The following is a 19,665-nucleotide window of genomic DNA, read 5'->3' on the forward strand; positions in this document are numbered from 1 at the left end:
ACCCTTACTGTTTAGTGTTAAGTGTTAAATTTGTTTCCAGTGACAGGCAGCTGTTTTTACTTTACAGTCCTAGTACAGCACCAATGACATAACTGGCTTGCTTGTAAACAAAACATTTAGTAACCAAAGACCCAGAGATTTATCTCAGGAGTTGGTGAAGACCCAAACAGAGTTAAAAGTAGAGGGAATTGCAATTCGATACATAAGGTGACCAAAAATAAAACTCCAAATGAAAACATTGTTTTGTTTGTTTGCTGGTTGTGTAAATAGGCAGCTGTTTGCTAACAAGTTTGCTCTGACCCTTTAATGTCAGTTTTGTGTCCACAGCTAGTATTGTTGCCCCTAAAGGTCCCATATCTTACTCTTTTATTTTCAGTCTTGATATCCATAAGGAGATATGTTTGTGGTTCCAAATGCCAGAAACCATCTCTGTGTCTTTAAGGTTCATTGATATTAATATTGCCCGACTATTTTGAGTGACACATGTCCAGTCCAACCACAGGTGTTCTTCTGTGTTTTAGCTTGCAAGCTCCATGAAAAAAATAACCATTTGATGTTTTCTTCAACAAAAAGTTGGACATTGAAAGGGAACATATCACATAAGCATGGGTTTGTGACATCACAAACTTACAGATGTCCAAACAGCTCACCAAAAAGCACAGTTTCTAAAGTCAATGAGCTGTGTGCATTTCTCTGTGGACTGAGAGTTTTGACACCAAGACAGTCTTTATAAACAAAAAAGAAATGATAATTTGACTTTTACAATATGGGACCTTTTTCTGGCCAACAAAATTAATTAATTACTTACATGGGTCCTCATTGTCTTTGGGTGTTTAGGTGATCACCACCCATCTGATGAAGCACACCAAGGTCTTCAACTCCTATGGCCAGGTGGTAGAGGTCCAATATGAGATCCTTAAGTCCATCGCCTACTGGATGACTATTCAGTACGACTCGGCAGGACGTACCACCACCTGTGACATCAGGGTTGGCGTGGACAATAACGTGACCCGCTACACTTATGAGTACGATGCAGACAGCCAGCTGCAAAGTGCCTCGGTCAATGAGCGGCCTCAGTGGCGTTATAGTTATGACCTCAACGGGAACATCAACTTGCTCAGCCATGGGACCAGTGCTAGGTAAGTCAGCACCTGCTAAATATACATTATACTGTAGGTAATGTGCCAGTGACACATCAAAATATGGATTGCGTAGTTACTACGCTGTTTTTAGTCATCTTGGCAATATGGTTCAAGGGATGGCAGTGTCCATCTGTTTGCAGTCGATCCACCGCTGTATGAATTATATATTAATATAACAATATTGGATAGACTGAATCCTACTGACCTTAGTGAGCTTCTGAATTTTCATCCAGCGGCAGGTTAGCGTTGTGGTTTTGAGTCTTGATAACTATTAGATGGATTACGGTAAACTTTACTACAGACTTTGATAACTTTGGTATTTGATGTGTCTAACTCTTTGGTTCCTTAAAGTTTGTGTTGTTAATCAGCCATGCTAACCTAAATTGGTGAATATCATAAATGTCATACCTGGTATTACACACTGTACCTGTTTGGTCTGAATCCAGGCTGACACCGCTGCGCTACGACCAGAGAGATCGCATCACACACCTTGGCGAGTTGCAGTACAGCGTGGATGACGATGGCTTCCTCCACCAGCGAGCGAACGACCTGTTCGACTACAACTCCAACGGCCTCCTGACCCGCGTCTTCAATCGCGTGACCGAGCGCACGGTTTGGTACCGCTACGACGGACTGGGTCGGCGTGTGGCCACCAAGAGCAGCCAGGGCGAGCAGCTGCAGTTCTTTTATGCTGATCTGTCACACCCCACTAGGGTCAGCCACTTGTACAACCACAGCAGCAATCTGATCACGTCGCTGTACTACGACCTTCAAGGCCATCTCATCGCCATGGAGCTGAGCAGCGGGGAGGAGTACTATGTCGCGTGTGACAGCGTGGGGAGCCCGAGGGCAGTTTTCTCCAGCAAGAGCCGACTGGTCAAAGAGATCCTCTACACCCCCTATGGAGAGGTTTATCAGGACACCAACCCTGACTTCCAGCTTGTCATCGGCTTCCACGGTGGCTTGTACGACCCTCTCACACGACTGGTCCATTTGGGCCGACGGGACTACGACACACTAGCCGGCCGATGGACTTCACCGAATCATGAACTGTGGGGGGAGCTGAGCAAGGAGCCGAAGCCGTTTAACTTGTATGCCTTCAAGAATAACTGCCCAGTCGGCAGAGTGGAGGAGGTGACACAGTTTACTACAGGTGAGCTTCACACACACACACACACACACATGCACGCACACACACACACGCGTACACACACACGCACACGCACACATATTCATTACATTCTCCAACTCAGTGACTGACTGACAGATACCAAGCGTTACAGGCAGATATTTCACTCAGTGGCACAGACTCCCACACGCACACCTACACAGGAAACATCTGCCAAAAAGAGTGAGTGAATGGGCCACATAGCTAACCACAGGTGAGCTGTGTGTCGGAGAGAGACAATGCGACAGAAAGTCGGTACTGGCAGCAAAAAGGACAGCCGTGCCTCTGATCACGTTGTTTTTTAAACACAGGCTGTTGTGTTTTGTTCCCTCTGTCTGTCAAGAACATACTGTTTCCCCGAGAGACAAAATAGAAACTCAGGCGAGGGAAAGAGATGGAATAGGAGAGGAGAAGATGAATACAGGATGTTGGTGGGGGCGTATGTCCTCCTGGTTAATGGAACATTCATTTGGCCTGTCACGTTTTCCTGCAACAGGATTGTTTATTACAGAAGGAATCTGTTTGTGAGGGAAACACCGGCCGACCCGTCTCTGCCGCGTATTATGCTCATATATTGTGTGATTTCCTGTACAAAGTGTTGTTTCTCTGGCCTTATGACTTTTTGTTTGCTTCACAGTATACACGTTATATTCTAACTTTTTCTCTCCTTGCAATTTTCTCTCCTTCTGTTCATGTGTGTGTGTGTTTGTGTATCTAGACATTGGTAGCTGGCTGCAGCTATTTGGCTTCCAGCTTCATAATGTTGTTCCTGGTTTCCCAAAGCCTGAAGTGGGCAGAATGGAACAAACATACGAACTGATGAAGACCCAGACGAAGACACAGGACTGGGACTCCAGCAAGGTGAGCACAATCACTGCTACAACTGCAGCTGCAGAAACCTAACCTCATGTCCCTGTGTTAACTGTTTAGTTATCCTTTGGTATATACCAAACATTTGTCTTATCTATTTCTGTTTACATCGAAATACAGACTCATTTTGAATTTAGGGGCTTATACAATACAGACATGTATCCAATCAAATGTGGTTCGGGGCAACTTGATGCCCCTCCCATGATATAAAACCACATTTGACGTTAAAGGTCGTAGTCACCAGCAGTGTAGTGTCTTAGTAGGAAGTGCATTTTTTGATGTTCTTCATCATTAATGTCATGCAGCTCACTGGTTGCTTGGATTTGTTGAGTTTGCCAGTTTAACAGGGGATGCATCGGAGTACACAGTTTGTTCTCAGTATGAAGTAAAATGTGACATAAATTATCATGGGAAGGAATATGAAATAAAACAGACTTTTGAAAAAAATATCTCAATAATTAAATTAAGAGAAATTCTGATAAAAGTGTTAATATAGTGGTGAGTAACATTTTGTGGGCTTTATTTATTTGACAAGTTATTGATTTATGTGTATATTCGACAGTCATTTATTCATGTTTGTGATAATTCCTTTCATAGTTACTCATTCATCTAATTAATTCAACACTTTGGATGTTCATATGGGTGGAGGCCAACAGTCCTCCACAGAAGCATAAAGACACTAATTACCTGCTAATGATCTGCCAGTTATGTGACCTCAGTTGTTCTTCTTGATCTGCATCATGGCTGAAACCAACACCACATTAATAATGAGTGTTTTCCAGAACGAGCGCTGAAAGGATGAAGCTAATGAAGTTAATAGATTGATTGATTGTCATTAAACGTCACTTAGCTCGAGCGTTCGCAGGTTACAGCTTCTCAAATCTGTTTTATGTCTTTGTCATGATCAATATCTTTGTGGTTATAAGTGAAAATATTATTTTGAATAAACACTTACCTGTCATGTTAATCAAAAATGAAAATGATTGTTAATATATTGTGTACCAAAATACTGCAGATTTCATGACATAAACACATTTAGAACAGTAAGTGGGTGTTTCATAGTTAACTGTGCTCCACTGTTGTGTAAAACCTGCTGGTATTAAAAAAAAATGTCGTTAAATTTTGTAACTGCAGTTTGCTTTGATTAACGGATTTGGACCATTTTTTTTTTTTTTTTTTTTGCCAAACAGCAACAAAACATTAATTTAATTCCAAAGAGAATTGTTTTTTTTTTATAGAATACTTTATTACTGCTCAACACTAATAACCCCTTTTTCACAACAGACATTTTGAAAAGTCATAACAGGAAACTCGCGTGATTAATTACATAATCATGACTGCATATATATTTTTGCCACTTCCAGTGCCATGTTACCCTGGATACTACCTCTCTGGTGCACTGAAGACCAAACATAACAGTGTCATCATTAATGTTAAAGGTGAAAACGTGTGCTGTGAGAGCATGTGACTGCATCCTTCAAACCTCTCTAATTAAAGCCTCATCTTTTATGCTGCAGGTGGTTTTGGGGATCCAGTGTGAGCTGCGCAGACAGCTGCGGAGCTTCATCTCTCTGGAGAGGTTGCCTCTGGTCTCAGAGCCTGTGGGCTCAACCTGCCACAGACCGGCACGGTCTCCTCCCTTCGGCTCCCGGCCTTCTATTCTCGGCCCCAGCATCCGATTTGCGGTCTCTCACGGTCGAGTGAGCGCTGAGGTCATCGGGGTGGCCAGCGAGGACAGCCGCCGGGTGGCAGCCATCTTGAATGGCGCTGTCCACCTCAGCGGGCTGAGCTTCACCGTGCACGGCTGCGACACCCACCACTTCCTCCAGTCTCGGCCAATCGAGGAAGACCTGGCCCTGGGGTTAGGAGTCGGGGGGCGTGTCCTGGAGAGCGGCGTGAACGTGAGCGTGTCTCAGATGAGCGCCACGGTGAACGGCAGGACTCGACGATTCGCCGACATCACCCTCCAGCAGGGGGCGCTGTGCCTATGCGTGCGCTACGGCGGGAACGAGGAGGAGGAGAGGGCACGGGTGAGGGAAGAGGCGAGGAAGAGAGCGGTGGATGGGGCGTGGGAGAAGGAGAGAAAGCGGGTGGATTTAGGGGATGCAGGGAGCAGGGCGTGGAGCGAGGCGGAGAAGCAGCAGCTGCTGTCCGGAGGACGCGTTCAGGGTTACGACGGCTACTACTCCCTGCCTACGGAGCAGCAGCCGGAGCTGTCCGACTGCCCCTCCAACGTCCACTTTATGACACTGAGCGAGGTGGGGGGCAGGTAACAGAGACACACTAGCAGCCCCCCACCCCACCAAAGACTGCCTGTTTCTACTCTACTCTGATTTGTTCTACTGTTTCTATACTGTATCTGAAAAGAGAAGACGACGACAAAGAAGAACAAGAAGAGAGATTGGGGGGAAAAAAGAACTTCCAAATGCCTTTAATTGTGACAAAATGATGGTATTTTATTATTATCGTCCAGTTTCTCCAATTTCTAACAGTGGCACAAGCTGTGTGGTTTGACTGTGGCTTTGCTTTTTGTATCCCGACTGACTGACCGACCGACCGACCGACGGACCGACGGACTGATGGACTGATGGACTGTCTGTCATTTGCTGTTTCAACACTGTTCATCATTTTTGGACTCTGTTCGATATCACTGAACTGTAGAGATTGAAGACTTTCGGATTGCCAGTGAATAATCCACTTCATGACTCGAACCAAGAGCTCTCCGGTTGCCATTTGAGTTCCTACATGGTTTACCTCGGATATACTATCGTTTACATATTGTGTAAGAGAGGCCTTGTCGACTCTGACACTCCCCTTTAGAGAAGGAAACCTCCTGTGGTTTTCCTGCCTCTGGTGTGCTCCAACAGTAGTTTGTATGAGTGTGTATACTTAAAATCAAGAATGTACATAGCCAGTGCTTTCACACTGAAAAAAAAGTGCTCAACTGGAAAATGCTGTTGTTCATAAGTGTCAGTATTGTTAATCAATAGAAAAACAGTTACATTTTTGCAAAGAATTATAAATGGCTATAGTAAATATTCTCGCTGAAAAATCTGACTTTATTGGGTTACAATGCTGATTAAAGTTATTATGTGTGAATTACCAGATTGCTCCTTGGGATTTCATCGGCATTTTTGCTTATTATTTCTCTCTGTGTCTGCTCCCTCTCACATGTCGTCTCTGTCTCTGCGTCTTCCCTCCACACATTTGTTGTGTTCTCTTTGTTCTTATTTCTGGGAGTTTGTAACTTTCAAATCTGTGCTGTCATTATCACCCATCATTATGACTCAAACTGAGATATGCATGAGAAACCTGCGTCTGTCAGAGGAAGAAGCAGAAGAAGAAGAAGAAGAAGAAGAAGAAGAAGAAGAAGAAGAAGAAGAAGAAGGAGGAAGAAAAAAAAAGAAAAGGGGGGGGGCACAGTAGAAGGGAAAAGAAATGTGACAGCTGAGGCTCAGCGAGTGGGTGGTGAGTGCAGAAGGGGCAGGACCTGGAGTTGGCTGTGCTGTTCTCTACAGCTTGTCTCCTCTCATTAGGAAATGCCAATCAGACTACATGTGAACCACTTCCAAGCCTTTCCCTACCAAAAAAAAAAAAAAAAAGTTAAAAAAGAAAGTAAAGAAGTTTGTTTTTCTCTTTTAAATCTAGCTACCACTAATCCCCCCCCCCCCCCCCCCACACACACACACTCGCCTCCCTCCCGCCGTCACTCCACCATCTGCCCACCATTAATTGTTTGTGTTTCTCTCCTGGGCTGCAGATGACAGAGACACACAATGCATATGTTCTGACTGCGAGCAGGTGATATACATTCCTGAGTAGCACTTTGCTGATCGGCCGCGATGCACCTTCCCTTCTACACCATATGCTCCGCTAGATACTGTCCAACCTCATCTCCGTGGTAAAAAGATGGAGGGGTCCGGTTGCTAGGAGACCGCTGCACTGAAGAATCGTCGGGGCTGAATGGATGCTCTCGCTCTCTTTCTCCCTTTCCCTGCGTCTCTCTCTCATTTTTTTTTTTTTTTCACAAGGCACCAGTAATGTCAATCAGATGAAGCAGTCAGCATTCTCTCCATGGAAATCAGTACTTCAATATGTCAAATTGAATTGTTTTCCCACATTATATGTCAGATTGAGGCCCGGGTGTGTGTGGCTGTGTACACATGACCTTATTTAAAGAGTTTATTTCAAGCAATATCATTTATTTCCTTTGCCATTTACACAGCTCTATTGCATTAAGAAAACAGAGCACAATAATAGTTGTCAACTTATGTACGCAGTAATGAATATTAATGTATCAGCAGTTGGAATATTTTACATAACGTCCCTTAAAGTTCTGGGGCGCTTCTGTGCTGCATATCCAGAAAAAATAGAGAAAAAACTGGAAGGATCTGAGTCAGAAAAAAAAAGACATTTACTTCACCCACAGCATGCAAAATGAAGCACGGTGGAATTATGCAAAGACAGTTTGTTTGTTCATAGTTAGATCTGTGGTGTGCTCGGGGTTTGCCCCTAACCAAGCATTTGCTGCACCTCCTTCTTGTTCCTGTTTTTGTGTCCCTGAGCACCGTGCTGCGTCTGTTGCTGGAGGTATGGGTTGGGGCTGTTGAGTGTTGGCGGCAGCCTGTTCTCGGCCTCTGTGTATGTCTCCGCCCGTCTCTGAGCGGTGATAGGGTAGAGCAGAGACATGGCAATTCCTTGTCCAGGCTTCTCGAAAGTCGCTATCAAGTTCTTGATATGCCGGAAATATCGTTTCTGCACACCAGGACTGGTCTGAAACACGTGAAGGGGGAAAAAAAGCAGAGGAGGATTCAAAGCAGCTCCATCTCCACATCAAACCCCACGGGGGAAATGAAGAGGACAGGACAGGGCCGTCATGAAATGAGCTCTCACAGATTCACCTTATAAAAGACATCAGATGTGCTGACAGAGGAGGCAGGGATACAAGTGCACTGCACAAAGGGACGGATAGGGAATCCTGGCAGTTATATTTTTATGTACGAGGTCCACTGACTCATGTTAAACACATGATTTGGAGACAAACAAATAACATGACGCAGAAGAAATAACAAAAAGGAAGAAAATATACTGAAGATATACAGAAGGGTCTTAAAAGTAAAATTCAAAATGCAATTACATCTCAAAACATTCACTCCACTGGGTATTTTTTTTATAGTTTGTTAGTCAATAAAAAAACATTATTTTACTATTTAAGTGTCCCATTATTTCAGCAGCTTTTCTTGTGACAGGAAAAAACTGGAATAACACAAATGATCTGTAGCTTATAGTTAAAAGAAAATAATTTGTTTTTGTTTTTCAGCTTTTTAAGGAGTCTTTCAGGGAGCTTTATATTATTTCTAATTGTTAACACATCAATTTCCGGTTTGTTTGTTTGCCTACAACTGTCCCGTTCAAGTTCAATATCTAAACTGTTATTGCACTTTCAGAGACGACTGTAATTTTGTCAAATAAGGACTTTTAAACAAAAAAAGCATTGTGTCTTCATTCTGTGTTGTCAGTCACGCTGCGAGAAATATTTGAAATTGTGTTCTTTGAATGCAATTTCAAAATCATTCAATCAGGCATCGCTTCCAGCAGCGCAGCACTTTGGATGTTCCCTGTCTCCGGCCACAAGTGTTACCTCTGCTCCTGAGAATATTTCATTAAAGTGATTGATATTGCACATGAATAATGTAAGCTTTTATTGAGCTTGTAGTGGAATTCTTGTAATTCAAGCCTTATTCCCACCTCAACACCCCCCCCCCCCGCCGTCTGTTCGCTTGATGCTGTCAGTGAAAATGAGCGAGGGTAAAATGTCGTTACAACAGCGTCGAGCTTCGCCGTCAGAGAGCGAGACACAGCCTTCAGATGTCTCTATACATTCCCATCTCTGGGTGTTTGCCAACCCTCAGTGCTCAATTACATATCCTATCAGAAATGCTGTCAAATACAATTCTACGTTTCCCCATCTCTGGAATATATGCTGATGCTGTGGTATCTTAAATTTGAGGTGGGGTGGAAGGAGGTGGTCTGTCTCACAGGTTGTTATTGCTAAAGAAAAGAAAATGTAACCATTCCTCAGGGCTGTCATTCCTTTAAAAAAACAAAACAACAACTGTTTGCCACAAATTCACAGCTTGTTGAATTACGCTGGCACCAAAACAACTTTTAAACCAATAAGCACCGTGCTCTGCTGCTTGTCAAAGGTTTTTGGTTTTTTTTTGTGTGTTTTTTTTTTTTTTTTTTTTTTTTGGGGGGGGGGAGGGGGGGGGGGGCAGAGTCAGCAGAAGAATAAAGACTGGAAACGGGATAAAATGTCTCACCTCTGCAGCCCAGGAGCCTGTGTTATCCTTGTGGAGTCTGTATGTGTACACATATCCTTTGCACCTGCACACACACACACACACACACACACACACAAAAGCACCTTTGACCCATGAGTTCATCTTTCAATTGAATGAAACGAGTATTTGCCCCTGCTGTCACCATCACTGCTCCGGTGGGACTCTTCATTTCACACTTAATAATAGACCACAGTATTTTTTTTTGGCTTCACTTAAAACTCATTCGGTTGGTTTACGCCTTTGTGCTTTTATTTTCTTAAACGTGAGTGGATCAATAATCTCTCTAACAGCAGAAAATAGGATTATGTATGTGTTGATGTGATTATGAGGTCTCAGTAACAGCCTAAAGAAGCAGAACAAAGACAGATATTTGTGTTTGTACTCACAGCACACACAGGCAGAAGACGTCTGGCACAGAGTCACTGTTGCGGACGAGGTAGCACCCGTCTCGCCCGTCCTGCGCCAGCCGCCTCTCACCCTCCTCCTTGCCGATGGGTCCGTGGTAGACAGGCAGGTTTTCCATCATCACTTTTTTGTTCTGCTCCCAAGTGGCAGCACTCCTCTCTCTCTTCCTCGCCTTCAACTTTTCACTGCAGGCAAGGCCTTTTGTCTTCACTGTATCTGCTCGAGCCTGGGAACACAGGTAAGGCAGCTGTCCAGCCTCTCGTGTTACTTGCCTCTTGCTGCTTCAAATTGTCTGTTCATGGAGCATGAGCTTTCAGATTTTGTCCTCTCCCTTACCCAGACTGATAGCACTTCTCCAACCTATAACCTTTCTGACTCACACTATACCTCTTTCTCTATAAGACACACAAATGTGCGCGTGCACATAAAATGTGGGTTTGTGTATCTCTCAGGAAGTGATTGTATTTTTCGACAGGAAATAACTTTCTAACTGAACATTTCCACAACAATAGAAAGCACATGAGAGGGATTTCAAAAAAAAAAAAAAGCATTATCACCCTTTATATACAGGAAAACAAAATTGCTACTTATGCAGTGACGTACACTGTCTGTTTCCATTATCATGTTGTTTTATCTTTAACAGAAGCTTGTTACACTGTTTCCATCACAGCTTTAATGAATCGTGATGTTCAGTTTTCAGCAATGGTAGATCTGTTCAGATTCTCTCATTTAGCAAAACAGCCTATAGACTCATGTAAAAATACTCAGTTGTTGTTAAGATATGCATTCAAAATCCTATTTTTACCTGCTAAAAGTACAGAAATAGTATTAACAAAATAACCTTAAAGTGTGAAAGTAACTGATTGTATCTAGTAAGTGATGAAAGAAAATGATTTTTCTGGAGAAAAATAGCCTTGTTACATTTTACTAGATTGTTTTTACAGGTGCATCAGCATTTCACTGTTATAACTGGTGTTGGGGAGTGAGTTTTTACTACTTTGTTATGTACATCTTACTTTAAAAAAAAATTCTACGTAGTAAATTATCTTCAATTGTCAATGTAGTGAGAAAAAGTACAATATGCTAATAATAATTACTTTTCCTCAAAATAAATATACTAAGTCAGGGGCCAGCGATTAGGTTTGACCAGGGGCCAGTTTTGTTCAGCACTTTTCAAATAAGGGCCAACATAGATTTAAAGGCACAGTTGTAGCATGCATTGATTGACTTTATGTTGTATTTGTTTTCCATTATATTTTTTGAGTATTTTATTTCGTTTTATGTTTGTTTTACGATTGTATTTGAATGCAGAGGAAGTTTTTTTCCAAGACTAAGTGGGGAACGGAGGCCTTTTTAACAGTAAACTACCATCATTTTTTTTTTGGATGCAAATTATCGACAATTATTAAATCATACAAGGTCGTATTTACTGGGATTTTCACAGGCCTTGTACCTGCAGTAGATTTACTGTATGACACCTTCTGCAAAGTGAAAACCTGCAGTTCTTGTCTTGTGGCCTGATGATTTAGTTCAGCCCAATTCATTCTTTCCGCAACTGACAAAACAAAGTATCAGCAAACACGTGGACAATAAAGGACAAGAACAATAAACTGATTTACAGTCAGATTGTACAAATACAATGAACTGATGTGTCATAAGAAGACACGCAGATAAGCAGATAAGTAATATGTCAATCAGCTTCTGTTTAAAGGAGTTCTCTTCTCAACATTTTCTCATCAGACGTCCACACGTTCTCAGCCACATGTCACCGGTCTGTCTTCTGTTAAAACGTGTGTCACGGCTGGTCGCACCTGCACTGCAGAACAGCGAGGAATCAGCTAATGAAGCTGTGTGCACAACAAACTCATCCTGCAATCTGTCCTGTCAGTCGGAAAGTTCTGCTGTGTCAAATTAAGGATCTGCTGATTAAAACATTCAATGTGCTGCAGTGACACGCCGCACACATTTTACCAAGCTGGTAGCTCAGCGTCTGCTATGTCAAGCTCCTCTGTCATGTTCAGATGTGGATTATTCTTGGTTTTGGTGCTTTTCTCGACAACATTCACATCACCTTCTGCAGAGGACCCTTCAGGGAGGTGAATCATGTGATTCTGGCATTCAGGACATCCTCTGAGCTGGCGGCTCTCTTGAATGCAGCATTTGTTTAGGATGTCTGTTCTTATACATTCAGAAGTGTAGCCTACATGAGTCATCGGTCTGTGTCACAGCCGTTTTCCCCTCGGCTCAGAAAGATCATGAGCGCTGGGACTCTGGGCCTCTGTCTGGCTAAGCAGGCAGTGGCATCCTTTTCATTGCATCCACAGCTTTTTAGCGCCATCTTGTGGCAATACTTAGAAAATTTAGAGGAATGATCTGCAGCAAGTGGCCAGGGTAAGCAAGGTTTCCTTCCTTTTTTTGGTGCCATACTAATCCATAAAAACATTCGGGCTATCTTGGTTTTGGTAAATAGAAAAAAAGCAGCAACACTTTATCATTTAGTCATGAACAAAAGCCTTTTTAGGATCATCATGTCAGCCTTCTGGTGTGTAACAATCCCTCACCAGTGCAAAACAAAATTACTCCATACTCCATTGGTTCTCAGCTCACAGAGAAACAGCCCAGGGTCAATGCAGAATGCAGCAGATCCATACTGGACACAAATACCAGACAGAGATACATCATTGATTAGATGGCAGCTCCCTCAACCAACACCAGTGGCTGGACTGGAATGCATCATAAGGACATTAGTATGAGATTATGATATCTGGCCTTGATATGTACAGAATCCATGTGAGGCATTCTGGGAGGGGAGAACATCGAAGAGACTGAATGTCCATCTGTCAGGCTAACAGTAATCTCAGCCTTCTCATTCCCAGCTGGGGGAAGCTCAGTCACAGCTGTTACAGGGGGAGATTGGGGGAAAAGGAACATTACAAACTGCAAGTGGGTCGAGTTTCATGAAATCAGTGTGTGGTGGACTGGACTGAAATTATCCACACAATCGCCCATTTTAGTAGAAGAGGAAATCTAAGAAGACTATCATGCAAGAAGACACATTTTTTAGGGAAATATTTGTTCATTTTATTTCTTTAATACAATAAAAAAAATGTTACAAGCTGATTACACACATAATATCTTGGTCCCCCAAAAGAGGAGTAAAAGTGGCACTGGTATGACTGGTTAATAATTACCCTTATAGCTGTATCTCATTGAGCTCTTAACCTGTTCTGTTCTACAAAGCCAAAATGCTGCAGTTCAGGATTTTGACGCAGATATCGTGCATAAAATAATATTATTTTTAAAAAAAAGGTGTTTTTTGTTTTTTTTTAAGAAATTAACATGTAACATTTGAAAAACTATAAAACAGAGCTAAAGGCACACTATTAAATTAACTCTAACTTGTGACAAAACCACAGTCAAACACAACTAAAGCTAAATTTGCCAACTATTACCTGGTTTATGTAATTCAGTAAATCTACTTCGTCTCAACATTTTAGTAATTTGGTTTCACCAATATCTGACAGCCAGAGGAAAAAGAAAAAAGAAAAAAAAGCAGAAATGGCTCAAATTGTATTACCTTCACCGAGCTTAGCCTTTAGCTTCCTCTCCAGGTGAGAGGCTTTTTTTCCTTGTTGCAAAATAAAAAAAAATAAAAATCTAATTTTTCCACCTTTTTAGTTGATATTAAGAATGTCTTGGTAAACTATTATACATTATACATCCAACAGGTAAGGATCAACATTATCATTCTTTTTGAGTTGTGTTTGTTTCCACCTGGTGAATGTATGTCCAGTCTTCCCTCTGCTTTAGCTCGGGTTATTTTGTCTCCTAAATCCTGGGGGAATATGGGGGGCTTTAACCAAGACCTTTGCTCCACCACCTGAGCTAGCACACCACTAATGGTAGAGTACAGTTAATAGCTTTGTCCATCAAAAGAGCTGCCTGCTGTGACCGAAAACTCCACTGTGTGTGTGAATCATAACACTGCTGCTGAGTGCTCAAAGTAAGTGTGAAAAATAACCTTAGATTTCATCTGTTTGTTACACTGTTTCCTCAAAAAAAAAAAAAAAAAAAAAAAACGTTTACTTCTTCTGTCTTTCTAAGGTAGATATGTGCTGCTGGAATTTGACTTAGTCATATGCTGTCGGTGGAAGAAATATTCAGATCCTTTACTAAAGAAAAAGTACCAATACAGCAATGTAGAAATATTCCTATAGAAAAGTCCTGCTTGAAAAATCTTACGAAAGTAAAAGTACATAATTAATAGCAGCAAAATGCAGTTAAGGTCTGGTCCCTTTGGCTGATGTATTATTATATATAACACCGTTATTTGATTAAAAGTGAGGCACCAGTGTGTAAGCAGAATGTTACTGTTGTATCTGCAGGTGAAGCTAGTTTGAACTATAGTTTTATATCCAGGGACAGCAGACAAACGGAAAGAAGAAAATACTAAATTCTGATAGACAAATTCATTTTCAGTTTTTTGACTTTTTCTCTTATCTTTGATTTCTGCTGAGAGATTAGATTATTTCCACATTTAATGAAGTGAAACCCCGTGACAGATTTAAAGGGAAAAATTACTATTTAGTGGAGCTGTTAACAAGTTCACATCTGAAATGTAAGATGTCAGAAGACAAACAGGTTTTAAACCATCGGTTTCCTTTTTAACAATGTGTTATATTTCAAAATCTTATTATAATATCCATTGTGTCAAATCTTCATCTGAAAAGTAGAAGCTGTCAGATAAATGTATTGGAGGAGGAAGTACAATATTTCCCTCTGAAATGTAGTGGAGTAGAAGTATAAAGTAGCATCAGTGGAATTACTTAAGCAAAGCACTTGAGTAAATGTACTTATTTACTCTCCACCACCGGCAACAGCCCCATCTCACAGATCTGTACTTCAGCAGTCATTTGACGTTCATTCTTTGTGATGAGAGTGGAGGGAAGGGAAAGTCTCTCTTCTGGAGTCGACAGAGGAGGGAGCTGCTAGGCAGGACCAGAGGGCTCCACAATCGCCAGGTCTTTGAGGTCACTGAGTTTCCTAGAGAAGGAGCTGAGCCTGGTGCTGAAGGAGCCCCTCTTCTGGCTGTGCTCTTCCCCACGGGCCTTCAAACAAGTATACAGGCCCTTGCAGAGGCCCCCGAGACGGCCCCGGAAATGGTTCCCGATGAAGCAGTAAAGCACGGGGTTGATGGCTGAGTTGGAGAAGCCCAAGCAGAGGGTGAGAGGGGTGAGGTTCTGGATGGCCCAGTTTACCCAGCAGCTGTCCAACCACCCCTCTTGGACCAGCACGTCCAAGAAGGTCACGCAGTGAAAGGGGAACCAGCAAAAGAAAAAGGCCAGGACCACGGCGGCTACCGTCAACAACACCCTCTCCAGCCCTCGACCCTCCAGGGGTCTGGCCCCGCTGGAGCTGGGGCTCACACAGGGGGTCGGGGGTCTCTCCGGTTTATTACCGCCCTCCTGGGACTCCAGTGATTTAAAGGAGGGCATGTTGGGGGGGTGTGGTTGTTTCTGCATTCTTAGTAGCCCTGTATCAGCCAACAAATCACTACCAATAGCGCAGTAGCAACAGGAGATGATGAGCAGCGGCAGCAGGAAAGCCAGAAGAATCTTCATAAAGGCTAGGGTCAGATACCAGGTACGATCAGGATATAAGATCACACAGGCCTCCACACCAAGCGCCTCCAGGTGGTAAGTGTCCCTCAGAGCCAAGGTAGGAGCTGAGCAAGCACAGGCCAGAACCCAGACCAGGATGCACGTGAGCCGGGCACGTTTGGGGTTTCGTGAACTCTGGGAACGGAGCGGGTGCACGATGGCCAGGTAGCGGTCCATGCTCATGCATGTGATGAAGAAGATGGACGCATACAGGTTTAAGGTGTGGAGAGTTCCGCAGATTTTGCAGGCGAACCAGCCAAAGGGCCAGCTGTAGCCCTGGGAATAGTAGACGGCCCACAGCGGGAGGGACAGCAAGAACAGCAGGTCGGACATGCACAGGTTCAGCATGAAGGTGTTTGCCACAGTTCTCCTCGAGGCGCCGCCATGGGCCAACACGCACACGGCCAAGGTGTTGGCGATGGTTCCCAGCACACAGATGACGCTGTAGATGGTGGGAATGACTGTGGTCATGGGGACGGGGGACCAGTCTGTGCAAGGGGGACCAGAGGGAGACAGGGAGGTGTTCACATAGACCTCGGTGGATGAATAAGGGGAGGAGGTGGAGTTGAAAAGGAACAGGTCATTTGGGATCGCCATTATGAAACTGGTTGTGCCCTTGCGTCACACAAATTTGACTTCCCCCCGGTCAGTGGTCCAAGGTCAGCTGGAAATAAAACAAAGCAGGAGCACGTAAAAAATTCAGCTGCCTTTTATGGATGAAGACACTGTTTCTCTACCCAGAAATCTGTAGTTGGCTCCAGTGTTTATTAGCTGTTCCACTTGATAACTAATCACAGCACAAAAGCATTACGCCATACTTGAAGTTGAGCAGTAATGAAATATATAGGAGGAGGGTTGTAATCATCTGGCTGCTTATTGGATTCCTCAGAAGTTGTTTTATTGTATGAATTCTTTAAACATTCATGATTTCAATGAAAAAAGTGTGAAGTAAAGTTTAGATTTATTAGTTTTACAGGAATCATAACAGTCACAGATATTGATCCTGTTACAGTGGAGAGACGCAAGTACAGTATAAAGCAGGCAATCAGGACTAATGGGAAATGACATCCTTGAGTAACTTTTTCAACACAAGAAATAACTGCACAGCAAATTCACATCTTTGGAATAAACTCTCTCTGAGTTCAAATCGACTCTTTTTGCTTGAACATGTGAAACCATCAAATTCACTCGAGTAGAGTGAAAGTAACTCTTTTCTTGGAGTTGATTTTTAACACTTTTCAGGATTTGGACCTCTTTGGGAGTTAAAACTCAACTCCCATGAAGAGTAAAATATACTTTAACCTTGAGTTGTTTGAATGTGAACTTTTTCACACTGTTAACAGTTAACACTTAAAAGTGTGTATTACTTTACATTCATGGAGTGTGATTGTTATATATGTTACGTTCCTACCTTGTACACTTATGGTTTTGAATGATAGCCCCATTTTATTTATCATTATGTCTTCATTGAAATATTAATAAACAGCATGTTTTAACAAAACTAAATATAATTTCCGCCCATAACTTTGATTTAATTTGGTTGCTTTATTCTCAAAAGTTATGAAGAAATAACTAAGGCATCCTGGGAAATGCTACTACAGCAACAAAGCTGGGCAGTCAACCCCGGGAGTCGTGTTGAATCGTGTTCCTCAACACTCAGCGAATGAACACCAGAATATTACCCACCAAAGAGTCTCCCTGAACACAAGCTGGAGTCTAACTTAGAAAATAAACTCCCAAAATCCAACTCTTTGTTTAACTCCAGGATATTTCACTCCAGAAATGTGTTGTGGTAATTAAGCTGAGGCAGTGGGAGAACCAAAAACAACCCTCACTTTGAAGTCGTACAAGATTTGACATATGATATTAAGATTTCTAGCAGTTTAAAGAATTTATTTTACCTGATGTGATCGTGCTTCCAGTCCAAAACAAATCCAGCGCTTTCAGGGCTTCTTTTGGCTAAGATCCATGTCTCACTCCTCGACCCCCTCTAAGAGAAATCTGCACAGCTGAGTACCTCAGACCATATCATGCCTCTGTGTTAGTGTGTGTGCGTGGGTGTGTGTGTGTGTGTGTGTGTGTGTGTGCGTGGTGTGTGTGTGTGTGTGTGTGTGTGTGTGTGTGTGTGTGTGTGTGTGTGTGTGTGTGGAAAACAGACTCTGAGAAACCAGATGAGATTGGGGGGGTCTTATAGCCCCCAAGAGCCTCTTGATGATTGCACAACAGGGAAGTTGCTACACGTCATGCCTTCATCATTACCAAGAGGCTGGACTGTTCCTGGACTGAAGCCAGCCTACATAAAGAGAAACTTTCTGTCTTTGTTTTCCATTGTATCCCTCCTCTCTTCCCTCCCTCCCAGAGCTTTCACCAGAAAAGGCCAAAACTAAGAAAATCAAGTCAAGATGTGTGTTAGAGCTGCGTCTCCTGTGACTGCAGACACACTTCCTCGTGTCATACCTGGCACACAATGAATGGGACACTGGTGCGTTTGAAGTGTCAGTCTTGCAGCCCTAACAGTCCCCGCCGGGGCCTCTGACCCAACGAACGGAGGCTCTGTGTTAATTAGCAGAGCTTCGCACTTTGTGTCATATTCCTTCTGCCAGCGGTCAGATAAGCCATGGGAAATATTTACTCTGTATCAGCGGAAGCCAAGCCAAGCCAACCACTGGGGCAGAGGGAGAAGGAGGGGAGGCCCAGTACGGAAGATGAATGAGGAGGAGGACGAGCCGAGAGCGCAGGGAGTGAACGAGAAGATGAGAAGGCAGAAGGGAGAGGAAGACGAGGAGAGAAAGCGGAGATTCCCTCCAGTGGTTTTTCATTAAAGCCTCTGGTGAAAGTTAATGAGGGATGCATGCAAAGCTCTGAGTCTGATTACATCACAGCTCCTTTGATCAGCACTGCAAGCATTCATCACTCCCTGCGTGCGCACGTACATCTGCACGTGCATGCGTGCACCTATGCCTCAATACTTATGCAACTGGATGCACTTAATCTCAGCCAGGCACGCATCCATCGACACAACACGCTTGAATCTGTTTACATGTGTGCGCACTCTGCTCCATTGAGTATCTGTCAGGATGTGGCATGTTCTAATAGGCGTGGGAAAGCTGACAGTGAGGATGAAGGACAAAGGCGAGGCAGAAAGCTGCAGATTTTGAAGGCCGCAAATGAACAGCTTCGTTCTTGCAGGGTATGAGGAGTCGGGAATGTTCTGGATGTCGCAGAACTCTTCAGATGGGATAGTAATGTTTTCCAAAATGGAAACTTTGGATCCAGTGTTCTTCCACTGGCATGCTAGGTATGCACAGTTGTTCTCACACACACACACACACACACACACACACACACACACACACACACACACACACACACACACACACATGTTTTAGCTTTGCAAGGACCATCACTGAACATAATTCCTTCCCCAGTTTCTTACTCCAGCAACCACAACTAAATGCAAAAACCCAACCCATACATCCCGAAACCTCTAACATAAACCCTTAACCCGTCTCTTCATCCTTTGAAGGATATGTCCCAAAGTTTAGTACCAGCCAAAATGTCCTCACACACAACTGTCTAAAACGCACACTGGTCCTCATGCAACACAAACACACACAGTCACATGCATACCCACACAGATAGAGAGAAGCCAAAGGCGTTTAGTCATGACCAGCAAAAACTAAAAACAGAAATTTATGCTGTCATGCCAGCCAACAGAAATAAAAGATGACAGAAGAAAACAGAACTATGTCTCTGCCTCCCAGCAGTTCATCTGTAATCCAGGGCTGGAAAACACATACTTGAGCAATGAGACATTTTCTGCTAAATGACAGTCAGTCCACGACATTTCAGAGGAAGATACTGTTTTTTTTTCTCTATTAGAATTATGTGTCAGCTTGTTCTTAGTTACCTTGCATATGAGCATTCAAAACTAATAACATGATGCCCCTTTATAGATTAAACTACCATTAAAGTGCATCAAAGATGATAAGACCCTCTGAAATAGAGTATTCTGCGTGATTTCTTTTCATTTCAAGAACATAAAGTGTATTTTGGGTTTGATAGTACACATTATT

General features: G+C 43.0%; 3 protein-coding genes across 3 annotated transcripts in view; 1 reads left to right on the forward strand and 2 right to left on the reverse strand.

Annotated features, from left to right (window-relative positions):
* Window positions 1–6,282, forward strand: part of tenm1 (teneurin transmembrane protein 1) — a 170,528-nt gene extending 164,246 nt beyond the window's left edge. The window contains exons 35-38 of the mRNA XM_069171293.1: window positions 838–1,139; window positions 1,589–2,295; window positions 3,029–3,171; window positions 4,698–6,282. Of these exons, the coding sequence (XP_069027394.1) occupies window positions 838–1,139; window positions 1,589–2,295; window positions 3,029–3,171; window positions 4,698–5,453 (1,908 nt within the window). The 3' untranslated portion in view covers window positions 5,454–6,282. The remainder of the gene's footprint in view (window positions 1–837; window positions 1,140–1,588; window positions 2,296–3,028; window positions 3,172–4,697) is intronic.
* A 629-nt stretch (window positions 6,283–6,911) lies between these two features.
* On the reverse strand, window positions 6,912–10,321 carry sh2d1ab (SH2 domain containing 1A duplicate b). Its single transcript, XM_069171294.1, has 3 exons — window positions 9,911–10,321; window positions 9,504–9,567; window positions 6,912–7,953 (listed from the first exon to the last, which is right to left on the reverse strand). Exons 1-3 carry the CDS (start codon window positions 10,048–10,050, stop codon window positions 7,693–7,695), a joined length of 465 nt encoding a protein of 154 aa, XP_069027395.1. The 5' UTR covers window positions 10,051–10,321; the 3' UTR covers window positions 6,912–7,692.
* Window positions 10,322–12,991: 2,670 nt separating this feature from the next.
* agtr2 (angiotensin II receptor, type 2) lies at window positions 12,992–17,672 on the reverse strand. The gene is made up of 2 exons (XM_069171841.1): window positions 17,491–17,672; window positions 12,992–16,253 (listed from the first exon to the last, which is right to left on the reverse strand). The coding sequence occupies exon 2, from the start codon at window positions 16,184–16,186 to the stop codon at window positions 14,918–14,920; it is 1,269 nt and encodes a 422-aa protein (XP_069027942.1). The 5' UTR covers window positions 16,187–16,253; window positions 17,491–17,672; the 3' UTR covers window positions 12,992–14,917.
* Window positions 17,673–19,665: the final 1,993 nt, after the last annotated feature.

This window comes from Embiotoca jacksoni, unplaced genomic scaffold (genome assembly GCF_022577435.1).
Source record: "Embiotoca jacksoni isolate LCO1_2020_lvr unplaced genomic scaffold, fEmbJac1.0.p SCAF_5, whole genome shotgun sequence".
In the NCBI taxonomy this organism is placed as follows: domain Eukaryota; kingdom Metazoa; phylum Chordata; class Actinopteri; family Embiotocidae; genus Embiotoca; species Embiotoca jacksoni.

Coding starts and splice junctions, on each gene's coding strand:
- sh2d1ab (XM_069171294.1), bottom strand. CDS start 10,050: ATGATGGAAAACCTGCCTGTCTACCACGGACCCATCGGCAAGGAGGAG. Junction 9,568..9,910: donor GTCTTCTGCCTGTGTGTGCT/GTGAGTACAAAC, acceptor GTGTGTGTGCAG/GTGCAAAGGATATGTGTACA. Junction 7,954..9,503: donor CAGGCTCCTGGGCTGCAGAG/GTGAGACATTTT, acceptor CACGTGTTTCAG/ACCAGTCCTGGTGTGCAGAA.
- agtr2 (XM_069171841.1), bottom strand. CDS start 16,186: ATGGCGATCCCAAATGACCTGTTCCTTTTCAACTCCACCTCCTCCCCT.